The sequence below is a fragment of the Prunus persica genome, chromosome G3 (assembly GCF_000346465.2).
Source record: "Prunus persica cultivar Lovell chromosome G3, Prunus_persica_NCBIv2, whole genome shotgun sequence".
NCBI classification, from domain to species: domain Eukaryota; kingdom Viridiplantae; phylum Streptophyta; class Magnoliopsida; order Rosales; family Rosaceae; genus Prunus; species Prunus persica.
Window position 1 is genome coordinate 21211701 of NC_034011.1, and position 15931 is coordinate 21227631.

The 15931-nt window shown below is 37.3% G+C and overlaps 1 protein-coding gene across 1 annotated transcript; it reads left to right on the forward strand.

Annotated features, from left to right (window-relative positions):
* Window positions 1615–3428, forward strand: LOC109947835 (exopolygalacturonase-like). The gene is made up of 4 exons (XM_020559035.1): window positions 1615–1768; window positions 1876–2187; window positions 2367–2885; window positions 3002–3428. The coding sequence occupies exons 1-4, from the start codon at window positions 1634–1636 to the stop codon at window positions 3245–3247; spliced, it is 1212 nt and encodes a 403-aa protein (XP_020414624.1). The 5' UTR covers window positions 1615–1633; the 3' UTR covers window positions 3248–3428.

Consider the following 15931-nt stretch of genomic DNA (forward strand, 5'->3'; position numbering starts at 1 on the left):
ACCGTCGGTCAAGACTTATACCTACATAATCAGCACATAGAGTGGAGCAACTTTTGATCTTGGACCTACCCCAAAAAGTCGACGGAAGTGGCCCGAATCGGAGGCCGAAATTCGACCAAACTTTATTTACGTCTCAAAACACAGAAATTTCTCCTAACCAACACAACCAACAGCTAGAACACCTCGAGAGGTTGAGAAAGCATACTTGGATCGACGGAAATGGTAGCCGGAAACGTTCAAAAGAGCGTCAGAAAATTCTCACAGAAACCGGTCAGTTTTCTGGTTTTTTCCGGCCAAAACCGACGGCTGGGGCGGCTGGGCTGGGGCGGGGCTAGAAGAGGAAGATCTTGCGGTCCTTTTGGGACAAGTACCGCCCCAAGTGGTGGCTCTTGATGCCACCGACTGGGAAGAAAAATCCAAGACGGGGGGTGGTTGTTCTGTCGCACGAAAACAGAGAGGAGAGAGAGAGAGAGAGAGAGAGAGAGAGAGAGAGAGAGAGAGCGTGATATCAGATTTTTAAAATACCTTTTTTCAAAAAATGTATGATTTTGCCACTATATTTTTCATCGTAACTTCTTCGTTACAACTCAGATTTGAGTCCACTACGTGTCTACGGACTCATCTCGACGTGCTCTACGTAAAAGTATAATTGAAATCCCCAGATTCCATCCCGAACAAAAAGTCAACTTTTAAACCATTAAAATATTTTAAGGGTAAAATTGTCTTTTATTTGAATAAATTAATAATTAAAAATTGATTTAGGATCGGGTTGTTACATGCTACATACGAATTCTATAGTGAGGGCCTTATATCTAAGGCCCTTAGATGATCTCTTCGCTGTTAGATTAAATTAGTTAGCCATTGGATCAAATTGGTTAGTTTGATCCAACGGTTAAGAGATATGACGTCATAGCTTTAATTTGAGCTGCGAATCCTACCCTGGAAACATAATTTGTGCTGCGATCTGATTCCATCATTAAATAAATTGACGGATATGAATATTTGTCCATCTGTAATAGAAATTACATTAGTAGGAATATAAGACAAAACGTCTCCCGATTGGGTCTCAACTATTGGTAAAGCGTGCCTTAGATAAGGCCCTCACTCACTCCTTATAAACCCAGGCCAGGTCCCTTAACTTTTCAATGTGAATACAAAACGAATATCCAATAGTTATTTCTCTTGTCACAACTGCTTTGTTACAAATTATGGTCAAGAATTTATTAGTTTGATTAGTGCGTTCGGAAACAATTTTTGGTTTATGAAAAATCAATTTTGTGTAAGTATTTTTTTTGTTAATCTTCGCACCAAATTGGATTATAACAGGTTTAGTACTTTTGGTTTATAAGTCATCCATGTCATAAATCTTTTCTTTCTAATCTGACATAGTCTTGGAAGAAAAAATCTTTTGCCCAAATTGGAAACTGAGCGAAGAGCCATTGTAGGTAATTCATGTTCTAAAGCTGAGCAGCTTAATTAATTACTAATTATAGGATGGTTGACCTACATTCAACTTCTTAATTGGCCAAATAAATATTAACGGTGTTGAGCTTTCCGATGGGAGTATAAATTGGGCTGAAAGCAATGGAGTTTCATCATACTCCAAACAAAAAGGAAATAACAAAGTCTCAAGATGGGTTTGAAACTGAAAAATGTCTTGCCAATGTTTGTGTTCTTGTTGTTAGCATCCACAGCTAAAGCTCAATCTGCTGCCTTAGATGTGACAAGTGCAAAATATGGTGGAAAGCCAGGCTCTGATATTACCCAGGTAACAAAAACATTTGTATTCATATTCGGTTCTGATTAGAATTTGTTTCTACAATTGTTTGCCAAACTAAATCATTAACAGTTTTAAATTTGCGTAATGTTAATTAGGCTTTAGAGAAGGCTTGGACAGACGCATGTGCATCAACAACACCAAGTAAAATTGTTGTTCCAAAGGGAATATTCAAGTTTGTAGGAACAACTTTTAAAGGTCCTTGCAAGGCTGCTATTGAGTTTCAGCTCCAAGGAACATTGCAGGCTCCAGTAGATGGCAGCCAGCTCCCGAAGGACGACACTTGGATTGGTTTTGACCACGTCGACGGGCTCACCTTGTCAGGTGGTGGAACTTTTGATGGCCAAGGAGCACAGTCTTGGAAAAACAATGATTGCAACAAAAATAGAAAATGCAAATCTAAACACATTGTAAGATGATTTAATCCGACCATGTTGTTTTATATACCTGAAAATCTACCTGTGTCGCATAGGAACGTTTGCGAAATCTTGCTCATTGATCAATTCTTGACTTGATGATACGTGATCCAGATTCACAGCCTGACAATATAAACATATTTGGGTCTGATTGGTTTTCTTAATATATGCAGAATTTGAGGTTCCACGTACTCACCAATTCCAAAATTTTGGACGTAACTTCGAAGGATAGCAAAAATTTCCACGTCAATCTTCAGAAGTGCGAGAAGGTTGAAATCAATGGATTTACCGTCTCAGCACCTAAGGAAAGCATGAACACAGATGGAATTCACATCGGTCGTTCAACTGGGATCAACATCACTGACACAACCATCGGAACTGGGGATGATTGTATTTCGATCGGTGATGGTACCAAGGACCTCACCGTGACCAACGTTACTTGCGGGCCAGGCCACGGCATAGCCATCGGGAGCCTTGGAAGGTACCCAGAGGAAGAACCTGTGTCCGGCATCTATATTAAGAAATGCACCTTGACTAATACAACGAATGGTGTGAGGATCAAAACATGGCCTGCTTCCCCAAAAGATAGCACTGCCTCGGATATTCACTTTGAGGATATTACCATGGTTAATGTTGGTAACCCTATCCTCATTGACCAAGAGTACTGCCCATGGAACGAATGCAAAAAAGGGGTATCTATCTATAACAATTTATTAACATCATATATATGTTCCTTGTTAATCAAGTCATCATTTATTTAATCTTTAAAAAGATTTAAACTAATCAATTAATGAATGGTTTTGTGTAGGTTCCTTCCAAAGTTAAGATCAGCAATGTTAGCTTCAAGAACATCAAGGGCACATGTACTGACCCAGTTGCTGTGAAGCTTGCATGCAGCCCAGGCCTGCCATGTGAGAATGTGGAATTGAGTGACATTGATCTCAAGTACACTGGAGACAAAGGTCCTATTACCTCTGTGTGTTCTAATGTCAAGCCGACAATTAATCGCGTGGCACAGCCTCTTGCTTGCGCTACCGGCGCTGCTGCTGCTTGATCTAACAAGAACAAACCATGCTGCTGATGTTTCTTCAGAGATGCATTGGTTGTGTGCTCTTCGATTTTGTGCTAATTGTACTTGGTGTTTTTATCTAAGAGGGGGAAAATATCTCAGTACAATTTTTTGTTACATCTTAAAAGAGATGAATAAATTAGTAGGAATTAGATGAAAATAATCATGGGAAAGAGAAAGAAAGTTTTATTTGATTAAAAAATAATGTTTTTGGAATATGAATCTTCTTTGGATATTTGTTTAACCAAATTTTCTCAATTAGCCTCTTTATTTAATTGTTTCTGTATGAATGACCATCTCGACCAGTAGTGTGCTAGGAAGGGGAAAAGGGAGGGGTGATTCAATCCTATGATTTTTATTTTTTATGCAAGAATAGAAGTAAAAACTTCAAACAAAAAAGAAGAATGAGGATTATTAATTCAAGTAATGTGTTGAGTTTAAACACACATTAGAAAAAGGGTAAACTGCTAAATACCCCTTTGAACTATCACGCTTGTCGAAATCTCCACCCTAAATTAATTTTTCAGCCAATTTAGCCTTTATATTAAATTTCTTCTCCCACTTCTCCCTTGCCGTTAGCTTTTGACAATTTCCATCAAATCTCTATGAAAAAAGTACCATGTTAGGCATATACTTCACTGTTAAATTAAAATTTTATTTTTTTTCTCTGGTTCTTCAAAGTGCTTGAATGTGGGTGAAATAAATCGGGAGGAGAGGGAATTATGGTTTCTGCAAGTGGGGGTTGGGAGGACGGGGGAGGTCAGGGGATATATCTGTGGGTGGTGGTTGGTGGTTGGGATATGGGGTCCGAAGAAATCAGAATGAGGGAGAAAAAATCGGGGGAGAGGGTGTTGATTCTGGGTTTTGCGGGTTAGGGGGAATGGGGGAAACTAGAATTTATAAATAAAAAAAAAGCTGAAACTAGTCCATCAACTCTATATTATTCGCTCCATTGTTCCTACTTTTACATTCTGTCAATATTTCTGTTAAATATGAGGGAAAATTGGTCATTATTTACCCTAAAATTAGGTTAAATCTAAAAGAAAATTAGACAGTAGGACCACTGGAGCGAATAATGTAGAGGTGAGGGACCATTTGAACAAATAATTTAGTTGAAGGACCAAAATGTAAATCAGGTATAAGTTTGAAGACCATTTCAGTACTTTGCCCGTTTTCTTAATGCTATACCTTGTAAAATTTCAAATTGACCCTTATATTTGACAGACATTTGGATGGAATTGTGAAAAAGCTAACGGCCTGGGTGAAATTGACGAATAAATTTAATACAATGACTAAATTGGCTGAAAAATTAATTCAAGATGGAGATTCGACAAGCGTGATAGTTCAGGGGGGATTCGACAGTTTATAATCTTAAAAAAACTTAAAAATTTGCTTATCTACTATAATCTGCATTTTTTATGCGAGCCATATTAATCATTCTTGCTTCTTTGTAGTTGTGGATTACGACAAAAAAATGTGCCAATCCCCTTGCAATATGAATCTTCTTTGGATATTTGTTTAACCAAATTTACTCAATTAGCCTCTTTATTTAATTATTTCTCTTCCCAGATATTTAGTACATTGTATATGTTGTCTGTTGTGAATGCGAGCATCTATCTTAACATCTTAGTAACTTTTTGAGTATGCTATCGATTTTAGGCTATTAATAGTGCTTGGAAAGAAGCATGCGCACCCACAGCTCCGAACACGGTTGTGATAGCAAAAGGAAACTACATGGCTGGTCCAGTGAAGTTTCAAGGGCCCAGCAAATCGCTGGCTAGCGTTCGAGTTGAAGGAACCCTGCAGGCTCTTGCAGAGCCAGAAAAGCTCAAGTCACAAGATGGTTGGGTCGTTTCCCAAAATATTGATGGGTTAACAGTCTCAGGAGGTGGCACTTTTGATGGCCAAGGATCAATCGCTTAATCCAAAAATGATTGTGCCAAGAGTACTGCCCATGGATCGAATGCAAAGAAGGGGTATCTATCTATAACAATTTATTAACATCATATATATGTTCCTTGTTAATCAAGTCATCATTTACTTAATCTTTAAAAGGATTTAAATTGATCAATTCATGAATGGTTTTTTGTAGGTTCCTTCCAAAGTTAAGATCAGCAATGTTAGCTTCAAGAACATCAAGGGCACATGTACCGACCCAGTTGCTGTGAATGCCTGCTGTTAATGTATGCATTTTGAGTTTTTTCTTTTGGCTTCCCTAGACAATTTTGTAATAGGACAATCATTGTAGTTTCCCAAGCTCTAAGTTTAGATTAAGAATTACTTCTCTAGGTGTTCTTATCTGCCTACATTCTGATGGAAAACAATGCGTTTAACAAAGGTAAATTCTGCATTACACTACATTGCATTCACTAAATTTCTGAAGATTATGACTAGTCATCTTTCCTTCGTATGACTAGTCAACCTTTGTTTCAATTAGGATTTCCAGCTCACTGTTTCCAGCTGGGGCTTAACCATTTTTCTACGAATTTCTCAGCTGCCATGTGTCTATTCTGACCTGAGAATTTTTGGTAAAAGCCAAAGAATTCCTCATTTGGCAGCCGTCATTTTTGTAGGCAAGTTTTGGAAAGTTTCTCTGTAAACTTTCTCTTCTTCCTCAAGTGTAACCTTCATATTTTTCATCTTTGAGTTTTCCAAAATGTTCCTTTTTGAAAACTGCATTTGAAATACGAAAACCTCATCTTGCAAGATCAAACACTCTCTCATATATATCTAGGTCAGATTCAAGATTGATTTCTTCAAGAGTATGGTTTCTTGAAGAAATTGGTCATTCTCCTTTGAATCCAAATTTTGGTTTCTGTCTGAGTTGGAACTTGCAAGCTGGTGCCATTGGATGAATGAGCTGGAGAATGAGCTGTCATTGCCATGAAGAACTGAGCTTCAAGCTTTGCTAAGTTAGAGAAGAAGATTGCACAAAGGAGGCATAGCTCATCTTCCTAAATAGATCTAGGTTTTTCTTGAGCTTGCTTGTGTTCCTTTGTAAGAATCTTTTTCTACTTAGTGGATTGCATGGTCGGTTGATGACCCCTAGTTTTTCCCAATGGTGGGTTTCTGGGTGAACAATTTCTGATTGCATCTCTGTAATTTTTCTGGGTTTCTGTTCTTGGTGGTTGACTAGTCATCGTAAGAATTCTGGGTTGTGTTCTTGGTGGTTGACTAGTCATCGTATGAATTGTGGTTGACTAGTCATTGTATGAATTCTGAGTTTGTGTTCTTAGTGGTTGACTATTCATTGTATGAACTCTGGGTTTGTGTCCTTATAGTTGACTAGTCATCATTATCTGTTGTTTGGTGTTTACTTGATTATGATGATTTCACACACTTTCACCATAGTTGTTGCTAGCACAGGGGATGCCTAGATTGACGGGTCCTTCTGAGTGCCTAGGTTGTCACTAGTAATCTTCTAGGGTTGCAGGTACATTGTGGCATGCTCTGTGTGTATTCTTGATTGTGGTTGTTCATGCCTAGCAGTTGACTAGTCATAAGTGTACTTGGTCAAGGTCTGAAGTGTGTGAAGATTGTTGCGTTTTGTTTAAGTGTCGTAAAAGTTAACCCTTGTCACCTAAGTACCAATTTCAATTGGCACTACTACAAAAAAGAAAAAAGACGACGGTAAATCACCGTCGTGTATTCGGTTTTTCAATGGTCGTGGAATCCACCGTCATCTTTTCCCTCATAAACCACGACGCTAAATCACCGTCGTTGTTAAAATATACAACGTCATCAACAAATACAAAACGACGTCTTTGTACTGCAAAAAGATCTAAAAAAGCAGTCGAGGATGAGAATAGACGACCAACTCTCTAAAAAAACCGTCATTAAAAAGGAAAAATATGACACATATTAACAGAACAAGGCCGCAAGATAGACATACAACGACGAAAATTAAAACAAGACGCCGTTAAATATCATTATCACGACAATAATCCTTCCCCGACGTGATATGATGACGTCGTATTTTTTAACGTTCAGATTATATATCTCGTTTTTTAGACGTCGGTATTATGGGATTGGAGTCGTGTTATTTTGAATTACGTGGCGGTTCTTAATCCTTCCCCGACGTGATATCCTGAATAATTCTTCACAATAGCGTCGTGGTTCTTCATTATTACGTTGCTTTAAGACGTCGGTAAATATGCTGAATAACTGGTTCACAATAACGTCGTGTTTTATTTGAACGTAGAAAGTGAAGAAATCACATTACAATATATTACAAAATTAATGTCATACACTGCCAATTACATAAGCATCATTCAATCCATATATCTTCACACCCATCTCGAATATTTTGACCACCTAACTCACCCACCAGTTCATCAAATGTGTCAACATTTGGCATCCTTCTAGTAAATGGCTCACACTCAATTATCACATCACCTAATACTTCATCACCAATAACATCATTATATTCTCTACTAGGCATTGATAACACTACCGACCAACCACGATGCATCGGGTCGTCAACAAAAAATATTTGTTTGACTTGAGAAGCCAAAACAAATTGGTCATTCCTATGTCCAATTTTACTCAAATCTACAAGGGTAAATCCAAGTTCGTCAACTACAAGACCAGAACTATCTATCCAATCACACCTAAAGACTGGGATTGTAAACTTTTGGTAGTCAAGGTCCCAAATTTCTTGAATGACACCATAGAAACCCATATTTGAGAGAATTGGGTTTTTATCCTTGGCACTAGCAACTTGCATGGTATGTGCAAGTAAATAAACTCCACTATTTTGAGTTGTCCGCACATCATCTTGTGCCTTGATATTGAATTTAATACCTTTAATAAGATAGCTCCTATATAATGGCACTGACATGTTTGGACCAGCTGCTAGCCACCTTAAATTTTCTGATACGCCATGATTGTCTTCCTCAAGTTCACTTTGAACCTGCAAATTAATCATATCTTAATTCAATCTAACATAGAAATAAGAAGAAAATTAAAAGAGAAATATGTTATTCAACAACATATACCTTGAAGCGTAGCCATTGAATGAAAGTGCTATTGTGCTTATCCTGCAGCCACTTTGTTCTCTTTCTAAATTTTGGATAAGCAGTCTTGATGTGGATCATATGTTGCCTACATGACACGAAAAATTCAAGCATTACGGTCCCAAATATAGAAGATAAACATAAGAAATAATTTAAAATGGAAACTTAAAGAATAAAACTCATACGTACTCGATATAAGGTAGGACTTCCTCCGTATTCTCCAAGACATATAGATGTGCTTGATTCAACAGGTCCTGATCAACTACGCTCACTGTGCAACTTGATAATGGCTTTGAAAGTCCCATCTTTTGGCTTGAAGGCACTCCAACTGTACTAACATCAGATAAATGCTGAGTACAAAACTCTACCGCTTCTTCAGCTATATACCGCTCAGCAATGCAACCTTCGGGACGAGTACGATTCTGAACATACCCCTTCAGCACTTTCATATATTTTTCAAACGGATACATCCACCTAAAATATACTGGCCCACATAGACGAACTTCTCTGACAAGATGTACTACTAGATGAACCATGATATCAAAGAATGAAGGGGGAAAGTACTTCTCAAGCAAACACAGAGTAACTACTAGATCTTCTTCCAACTTATCTAGCTTGGAAACATCAACAGTCTTTGCACATATAGCATTGAAGAAGAAGCACAAACGAGTTATTGCATACCTTGCAGGCTTCTCCAAAACAGAACGAATTGCCACAGAGAGCAATTGTTGCATTAAGGTATGACAATCATGTGATTTAAGGCAAAGAAGACTTGAATCTTGTAAAGATACAAGATTTTTAATATTTGAAGAATAACCTTCAGGGACCTTCATACCATAGAAAGAATTGCAAACCTCTCTCTTCTCTGCTCTGGACAAATTCCAAGGCCCAGGAGGCAAACGAGTACGTCTTTCTCCATACTCGGGTTGCAAATCAGTTTTGACCCCTATGTTCAATAAATCTAATCGAGCAGCAATCCCATCTTTATTTTTTCCAGGGATCTCCAGCAATGTACCAATGATACTATCACAAACATTCTTCTCAATGTGCATAACATCTAGGGCATGCCTCACAGGAAGGTATTTCCAATACTCGAGATCAAAGAATATTGATTTCTTCTTCCAACAAACTCTGTCACCATTTTCAACCATATGCAGCACTTCTTCTCCGGTTAATGGCTCGGGAGGTATGCCATATTCAGGTTTCCCATTAAAAGCTGCACGTTGCCTCCTATATGGATGATTGATTGGTAACCATTTTCTATGCCCAATGTAACAAATTTTGTGGCCATTTTTCAACCTGTGACTAGGTGTATCATCGCTGCATATTGGACAAGCTTTATATCCTTTAACAACACAACCAGATAAGTTTTCATAGGCGGGGAAATCATTAATTGTCCATATTAATGCAGCTCTGAGTGTAAAGTATTCTCCATTATATGCATCATACACTCCTCTAATCCCATCCCACAAAGATTTTAAATCATCAATCAAAGGCTCCAAGTAGACGTCTATATCATTTCTGGGTTGTTTAGGACCGGAAATCAATAAGGTTAACATCATGAACTTTCGTTTCATGCACAGCCATGGAGGGAGATTATATGTAACTAAGATAACCGGCCAACAACTATATCTGCTACTTAGAGAACTGTGGGGATTGAATCCATCAGATGAAAGAGCCAATCTCAAGTTTCTCGGCTCATTACCAAACTCAGGCCATTTATCATCAAGAAGTTTCCAAGACGGGGAATCCGCCGGATGAGACATCTGACCGTCAATTGATTTTCTAGCAGCATGCCAAGTCAAACTCTTAGCTGTCTCATGTGATTGAAACATCCTTTTAAACCTTGGAATTGGAGGAAAATACCACACCACCTTCGCTGGCACACCCTCTTTCAAGATTGAATCTTTGCCTTCCTTCCACCTTGAGATACCACAAGTAGGACAATTAGTTGAATCCTCATACTCCTTCCTATACAAGATGCAATCATTGGGGCATGCGTGCATTTTCTCATAACTCAGCCCCAATGCACACAAAGTCTTTTTAGCCTCATACATGGAGGTTGGTATTGTATTTCCTTCTGGAAGCAAATCGCCTTGAAGTATCAATAATTCTGTAAAACAGACATCACTCATCCCATGTTTTGCCTTCAAATTATACAACTTCACTAATGCCGATAACTTCGTGTACTTTCTACAACCAGGGTACACTGGTTGATCTCCATCCCCAATCACATTGGCAAACTCATACGGATCGGAACCAAAATCACCAAAATCATTATCATCCATATCAATTTCTTCAGACACAAAACTGTACCTACTATGGCCATCATCTTCTTCAACATTTCTACTAGCATTAGTAGTTGCTTCCCAAGGTTCTCCGTGAAATGTCCAATTCTTATAGCTTTGGTCAATTCCATTAAAGTATAAGTGATCCCTTATAATTCCAACCCCAAACAACTTCAAATTAACACATTTAACACATGGACAACGGATATGTGTTGTAGTTAGAAGATTTTCTACAGCAAAGTTCAAAAATGCTTCCACCCCAAACTCATATGCCTTCAATCTTCTATCCGAGTGCATCCATGACTTATCCATCTCCGACACTATAACCTATTATCTATAATAAAGTGAAAATACAGGCAATAACCATCACTATAGCAGATTATACAAAGATCTAATAGCAAGTAATACACAACAGAGACGACGGGTTTTAAACAAAAACAGACGTATTTGGCATATATAGACAACGGATTTTCAACAGACGTCGTCTAATATAAGTAATACAATCGTGTAATCGTCGTCGTATGCCTAAAAAGGCGTCGTGTCTCAGTTTATTTTCAAGAACCCAAAACCCATTAAGAACACAACATATATATGAAACCAAGCAAGAAACCAACATATACATGAAACCAAGCATGAAAACAATAAATCCATTCCCAATTCAACATAACATAGGGTGATTAAAAGATCCGACAAAATTAAATCCATTCCCAATTCAACATAACAGATAATGTAATCCATGAACCCATTAAACAGAAAATCCATGAACCCATACCTATAAGCACATTATTAACAGATCGCAAAGCATATACCTAAAACCCTTTAACAAAACAACCTAATATCATTCAATGAATTTACAAGGGGAAGATAGGGTTTGTACTTACAGGTTGGACGAGCTCACAGATTCGACGGAGCCTGGAGAGTGCAACTTTTAATTAGAGCAGAAGTGAGAGAGCGAAATGTTATGTTGCGCGAAATCTGAAAATTTTAGGGTTCAGGGTTAGAAGTATAAGAATAAGAGCAAATCTAAAAAATTTAGGGCGCGCGAAAATTTTTAGAGAGCGCACTCTTTAAAACGTCGAAAGAAAAACCATGGCGAAAGTTCTACAAGAACCGACGTAAATGTAATATTCCACGACGGAAACACTGAACGTAACGCCGTTTATTTTGACGCTTCATTTTTCGGATTAATTTTAAATTTATTTTGAATATTTTGATATAAAGACGACTGAAAAACCACGGCGGGATTAAGAAATTGAAAACGTTGTAAATTATAATAGACGACTTACATATTAAATTGACGTCGTTTAAAGTATAAACCATGTCGGATATTTTACTGCACGACGTAACATATGTATTCCACGACTCAACCACCGTCGTTAAAAATTAATACCCTAAACCCTTAAAACTAAATTATATAATTTTAAAAATTAAGTTTATAAAAGGGTTTATGGTTTTACAGCCTAATATATACCCTAGACTACCCAAAAATTATACTTTAAAAATAAACCCCAATAAATAACAACCCTAATCTCTAAACCCTAGACTCTAAACCCTAAACCATAAAACTAGAAGTGATTTTATGACTCATCAAAACAATTTTGTTTTGGATGGTCATTTTAAATTTTTGTTATTCAAAATGAATTTTTTCAAGGTTTAGCGGGAAGAAAATATATCAATGACTTCATAGGAGTTGACTTTGCATTTTTCTGATTTATTTTAAATTTATTTTGAATATTTTGATATAAAAATAATAAAATATTCTTATCACAACAACAAACCACGTCGGTGTTAATAAATTGTAGACGTTGTAAATTTTAATAGACGACTAAGTTGTTAAAATGATGTCATTTAAATGAGAAACCATGGCGGATATTTAACTATCCGACGTAAAATATATATTCCACGACTTAACCACTGTCGTTACAAAGTACTACCCTGAACCCTTAAGAAATTGAAGACGTTGTAAACCATAAACGACTCAATTGTTCAAAGAACGTCGTCTAAATATCCTTTTACGTCGGATTTGTTTAAAACGAAACAACAAAAAACGACGGTTTTTGACTTTATTAGGTCGTTGGAAATGTATTACACGTCGGTTACGCAATTTGTATGTTTGTTTTTTTTTTAATTTAAGAAAACCTCAACAAATTTTTACATTATATATTATAGCCAAAATTTGTACATTATACATAAATATCAAGTGTTCAATAATTCCCCTATTCCAGGTGAAGGCAAACAAACTCTGCCCATTCATTCCGGACTTCATCAATTGCTTCTTGGGGGTATGGCGCTTCCTGTTTTCCCTTGGCATACTGCATAAACAATGACTATTAGGGTTTATAAATAAAAAGAAATTCAATCACAGACGACGATATTTTTCATAACCGACGTAGTATATTTATTCAACGACGGTAATTTTACATGACCGTCGTTGATAATACAAAAAACGACGTAAAATGTATGAAGGTAATTTCTTCTTACCTTCTTCTCAAATGCCAAGGAAGGATCCATGATGATGTCCCTCATGAAGCGCATCACATAATACCCGCATTCGACACTGCTGGGTTGCTTTGGTGTGCCTGACAGAGTTTTCCAAATTACTGCCTTACGGCCTGATCTGGCTATGTGAGAATTATAAATTTTTATAACACTGTTCACGATGTTTTTGGCCTCTTCATCGACCACACGATTTCCTGGCAGAGGATCCAGAAAATAGACGGTTTCCCTCTTTGCTCTCACAATCAGCAAGATCCAATGACGGCTGCACAAAATTAATATAAAAACAACGGTTATTTACAAAAACGACGTATTATAATATTTCACACGACGAAATAAAGTAGCAATCGACGACATTATATATTTATCACGACGATAAATAACTACCGACGTGGTTAGTAGTTTCAAACGACTCAATAAAATAAAACACCGACGTGGTTAGTTTATACGCTGTCATTTATTGAAAATCATAAAAACAAAATCCTGTTAAGGAGACTAACCCTGGATTGTAAGGCATCATGAAAATCTGTTCACCGTCAGTCCTCTGAAGTCGAGCTGCTACCAGTCGTGATCTGTCAGCTATTGTGCCAGAGTTGGCACTAACTGTAGCAGGGTCGATAAAGCCTACCATGCTGCACATATTTGCTTGTTTCAAAACATCGTGTAAGTACCTAAATATATAAAATAATATAAACAAGTCAGCACAAAAAAACACACGACGGTTACGTATAACAAAACGACGTATTATAAAATTTCATACGACGTACTGAAATAAACAATGACGTTATAATATATTTATCACGACGGTACATACTAACGACGTGGTTAGTTAGTTAAGACGACGCAATAACGACGGTACATACTAACGACGTGGTTATTTTAGAATGACAAACCTCATATATACAGTAATGACCGTAGCTCCTATTTCTTCCATGCCTGCAAATTGTGTAATATCTTCAGGCAGGAGGAAGGTATCGCGTTCTAGACCAAACACCTCCTTATCAATTGTAAAGTTCAGGGTCTTATCCTGAGGCACGAGTGTCGTTTCCACATAACGACAAAGGGATTTTAAAGAAGATGGCGCCTCCATATTTGAATAATCAACAACTTCAAAAACCTGTTTAAAAAAATAAAAAAAATGACGTGGTAATTCAATAAAAACGACGGTTTAAGGAATAAAACGTCGTCTGAAAAGAATTTAAACGACGGTGAAAAAACCGTCGTGGTGAATAATTTATTACGTCTTAAAAAAAATTCCGCCGTCTAAATTGTAAACAAACGACGGTTTAAAGAAAAATATCGACGTCTGAAATTTTGAAAAACAAATAAAAGAGGCAAAGTTATGTGAACATACCTGGTCGTCATGCTTTTCTTCATCTTCTTTCTCCTTTTCATCTTCTTTTTCTTCTTTCTTCTCTTCATCTATTACGTCAGGAATGACTAACCCCGTCGTCTAAAAACCACAAAGTTTTAAAAATAACGACGTTTAATGGCGTGTAAAACAAGTAAACTAAATACGACGTGGTATTGAAATACAAACGACGGTTTATTTTTAAAATCGTCGTGGTATGTATTTCAAACGACGGTTTATTAATAATAACGACGTCTAATAGTTTTTAAAAAAACAGAGAATTCAAAGTTCAGATATGTTACCTTTTCTTCCTGATGTTTCCCATTTTTGGCAGTATCATCCTCAAAATGTAGGGATCTCACATCACCTCCAGAGCAGCTTGCTTTGTCAGACATTGGATTTTTGGGACTTTGGCTAATTCTTGGTTTAAGCATGCTTGGATCAAAATTGGGAATTAATTGGGAAAGCTGACTCAGGAAATGCTCCCTCTCAGCCTCTACCAATTGCTTGGTTCTAGCCTCCATCCTTAAAGCCTCTTCCCTTGCCTTAGCTTCCATCTTTTTATTCTCTTCTTGAAGGAGAACTCTTAAACTGTCCTTTAAACGGTCGTCAAAGCTCATCCTCTGTGGTTTGGGTAAATTGAAATATTGCCTTGGGGAAATCCCAGCACCTACCCCTCTCACTCTGCCTGGATGCTCGGGGCCCAAAGCCATGGTCAGCACATCATTGCTGCCAGATACAGTGACTTTGCCTTCCGAGACTTGTTTTTGTAATTCATCCTAAAACAAAGATATATAAAAAAGTAAGAACAAAAAACACACGACGGTTATTTATATACAAACGACGTATTATATAATTTCAGACGACGCAGTAACATATAAATCGACGTTATTATAATTTATCACGACGGTAGTTATACCGACGTGGTTAGTTTTTTAAAACGATGAAATGAATAAACCACCGACGTCTTATGCTATAATTACAGAAAACAGAGTAGTGATTCCCGATTCAGACCTTTAACGACGTTTTTTAAAAAATTTCGACGTGGTAATATCATTCACACGACGCAAAATATAACATAAGACGTAATAAGAATTATTCACAGTTTAATAAAAATTTAAAACAGAGTGAGTAGGCTTACAATTAATTTTGCTTTCTCTGCCACCTTTGGATCCGGGATGTTACCATGTTTATCCTGTCTAGCTCTCTTCCATAAGGTAGATCGATCAATTTCTACCCCAGGCATGGTTTCCTCCAATTGATCCTCCAAACCAGCATATCCTTTTCGAGACAATCGATGATTGTACTCAAGTTTCTCCCTAATCTGTGCATGTTGAGAATGCACAGACTCAAAATCTTTGGATAACCTTGAAGCTACAAAGGCATCCCATTGTGCTTTCTCTATGAATTTATATGTTTCAGGGGGTTGGCTTAATCTCTCCCTGTCATTGGTGTATGGAAGGATATAATGCCTCGTTAGTGTAGACTTGAAATCCTTCCATTTCTTGGCAGCAGAAGC

Coding starts and splice junctions, on each gene's coding strand:
- LOC109947835 (XM_020559035.1), top strand. CDS start 1,634: ATGGGTTTGAAACTGAAAAATGTCTTGCCAATGTTTGTGTTCTTGTTG. Junction 1,769..1,875: donor CAGGCTCTGATATTACCCAG/GTAACAAAAACA, acceptor AATGTTAATTAG/GCTTTAGAGAAGGCTTGGAC. Junction 2,886..3,001: donor GGAACGAATGCAAAAAAGGG/GTATCTATCTAT, acceptor GGTTTTGTGTAG/GTTCCTTCCAAAGTTAAGAT.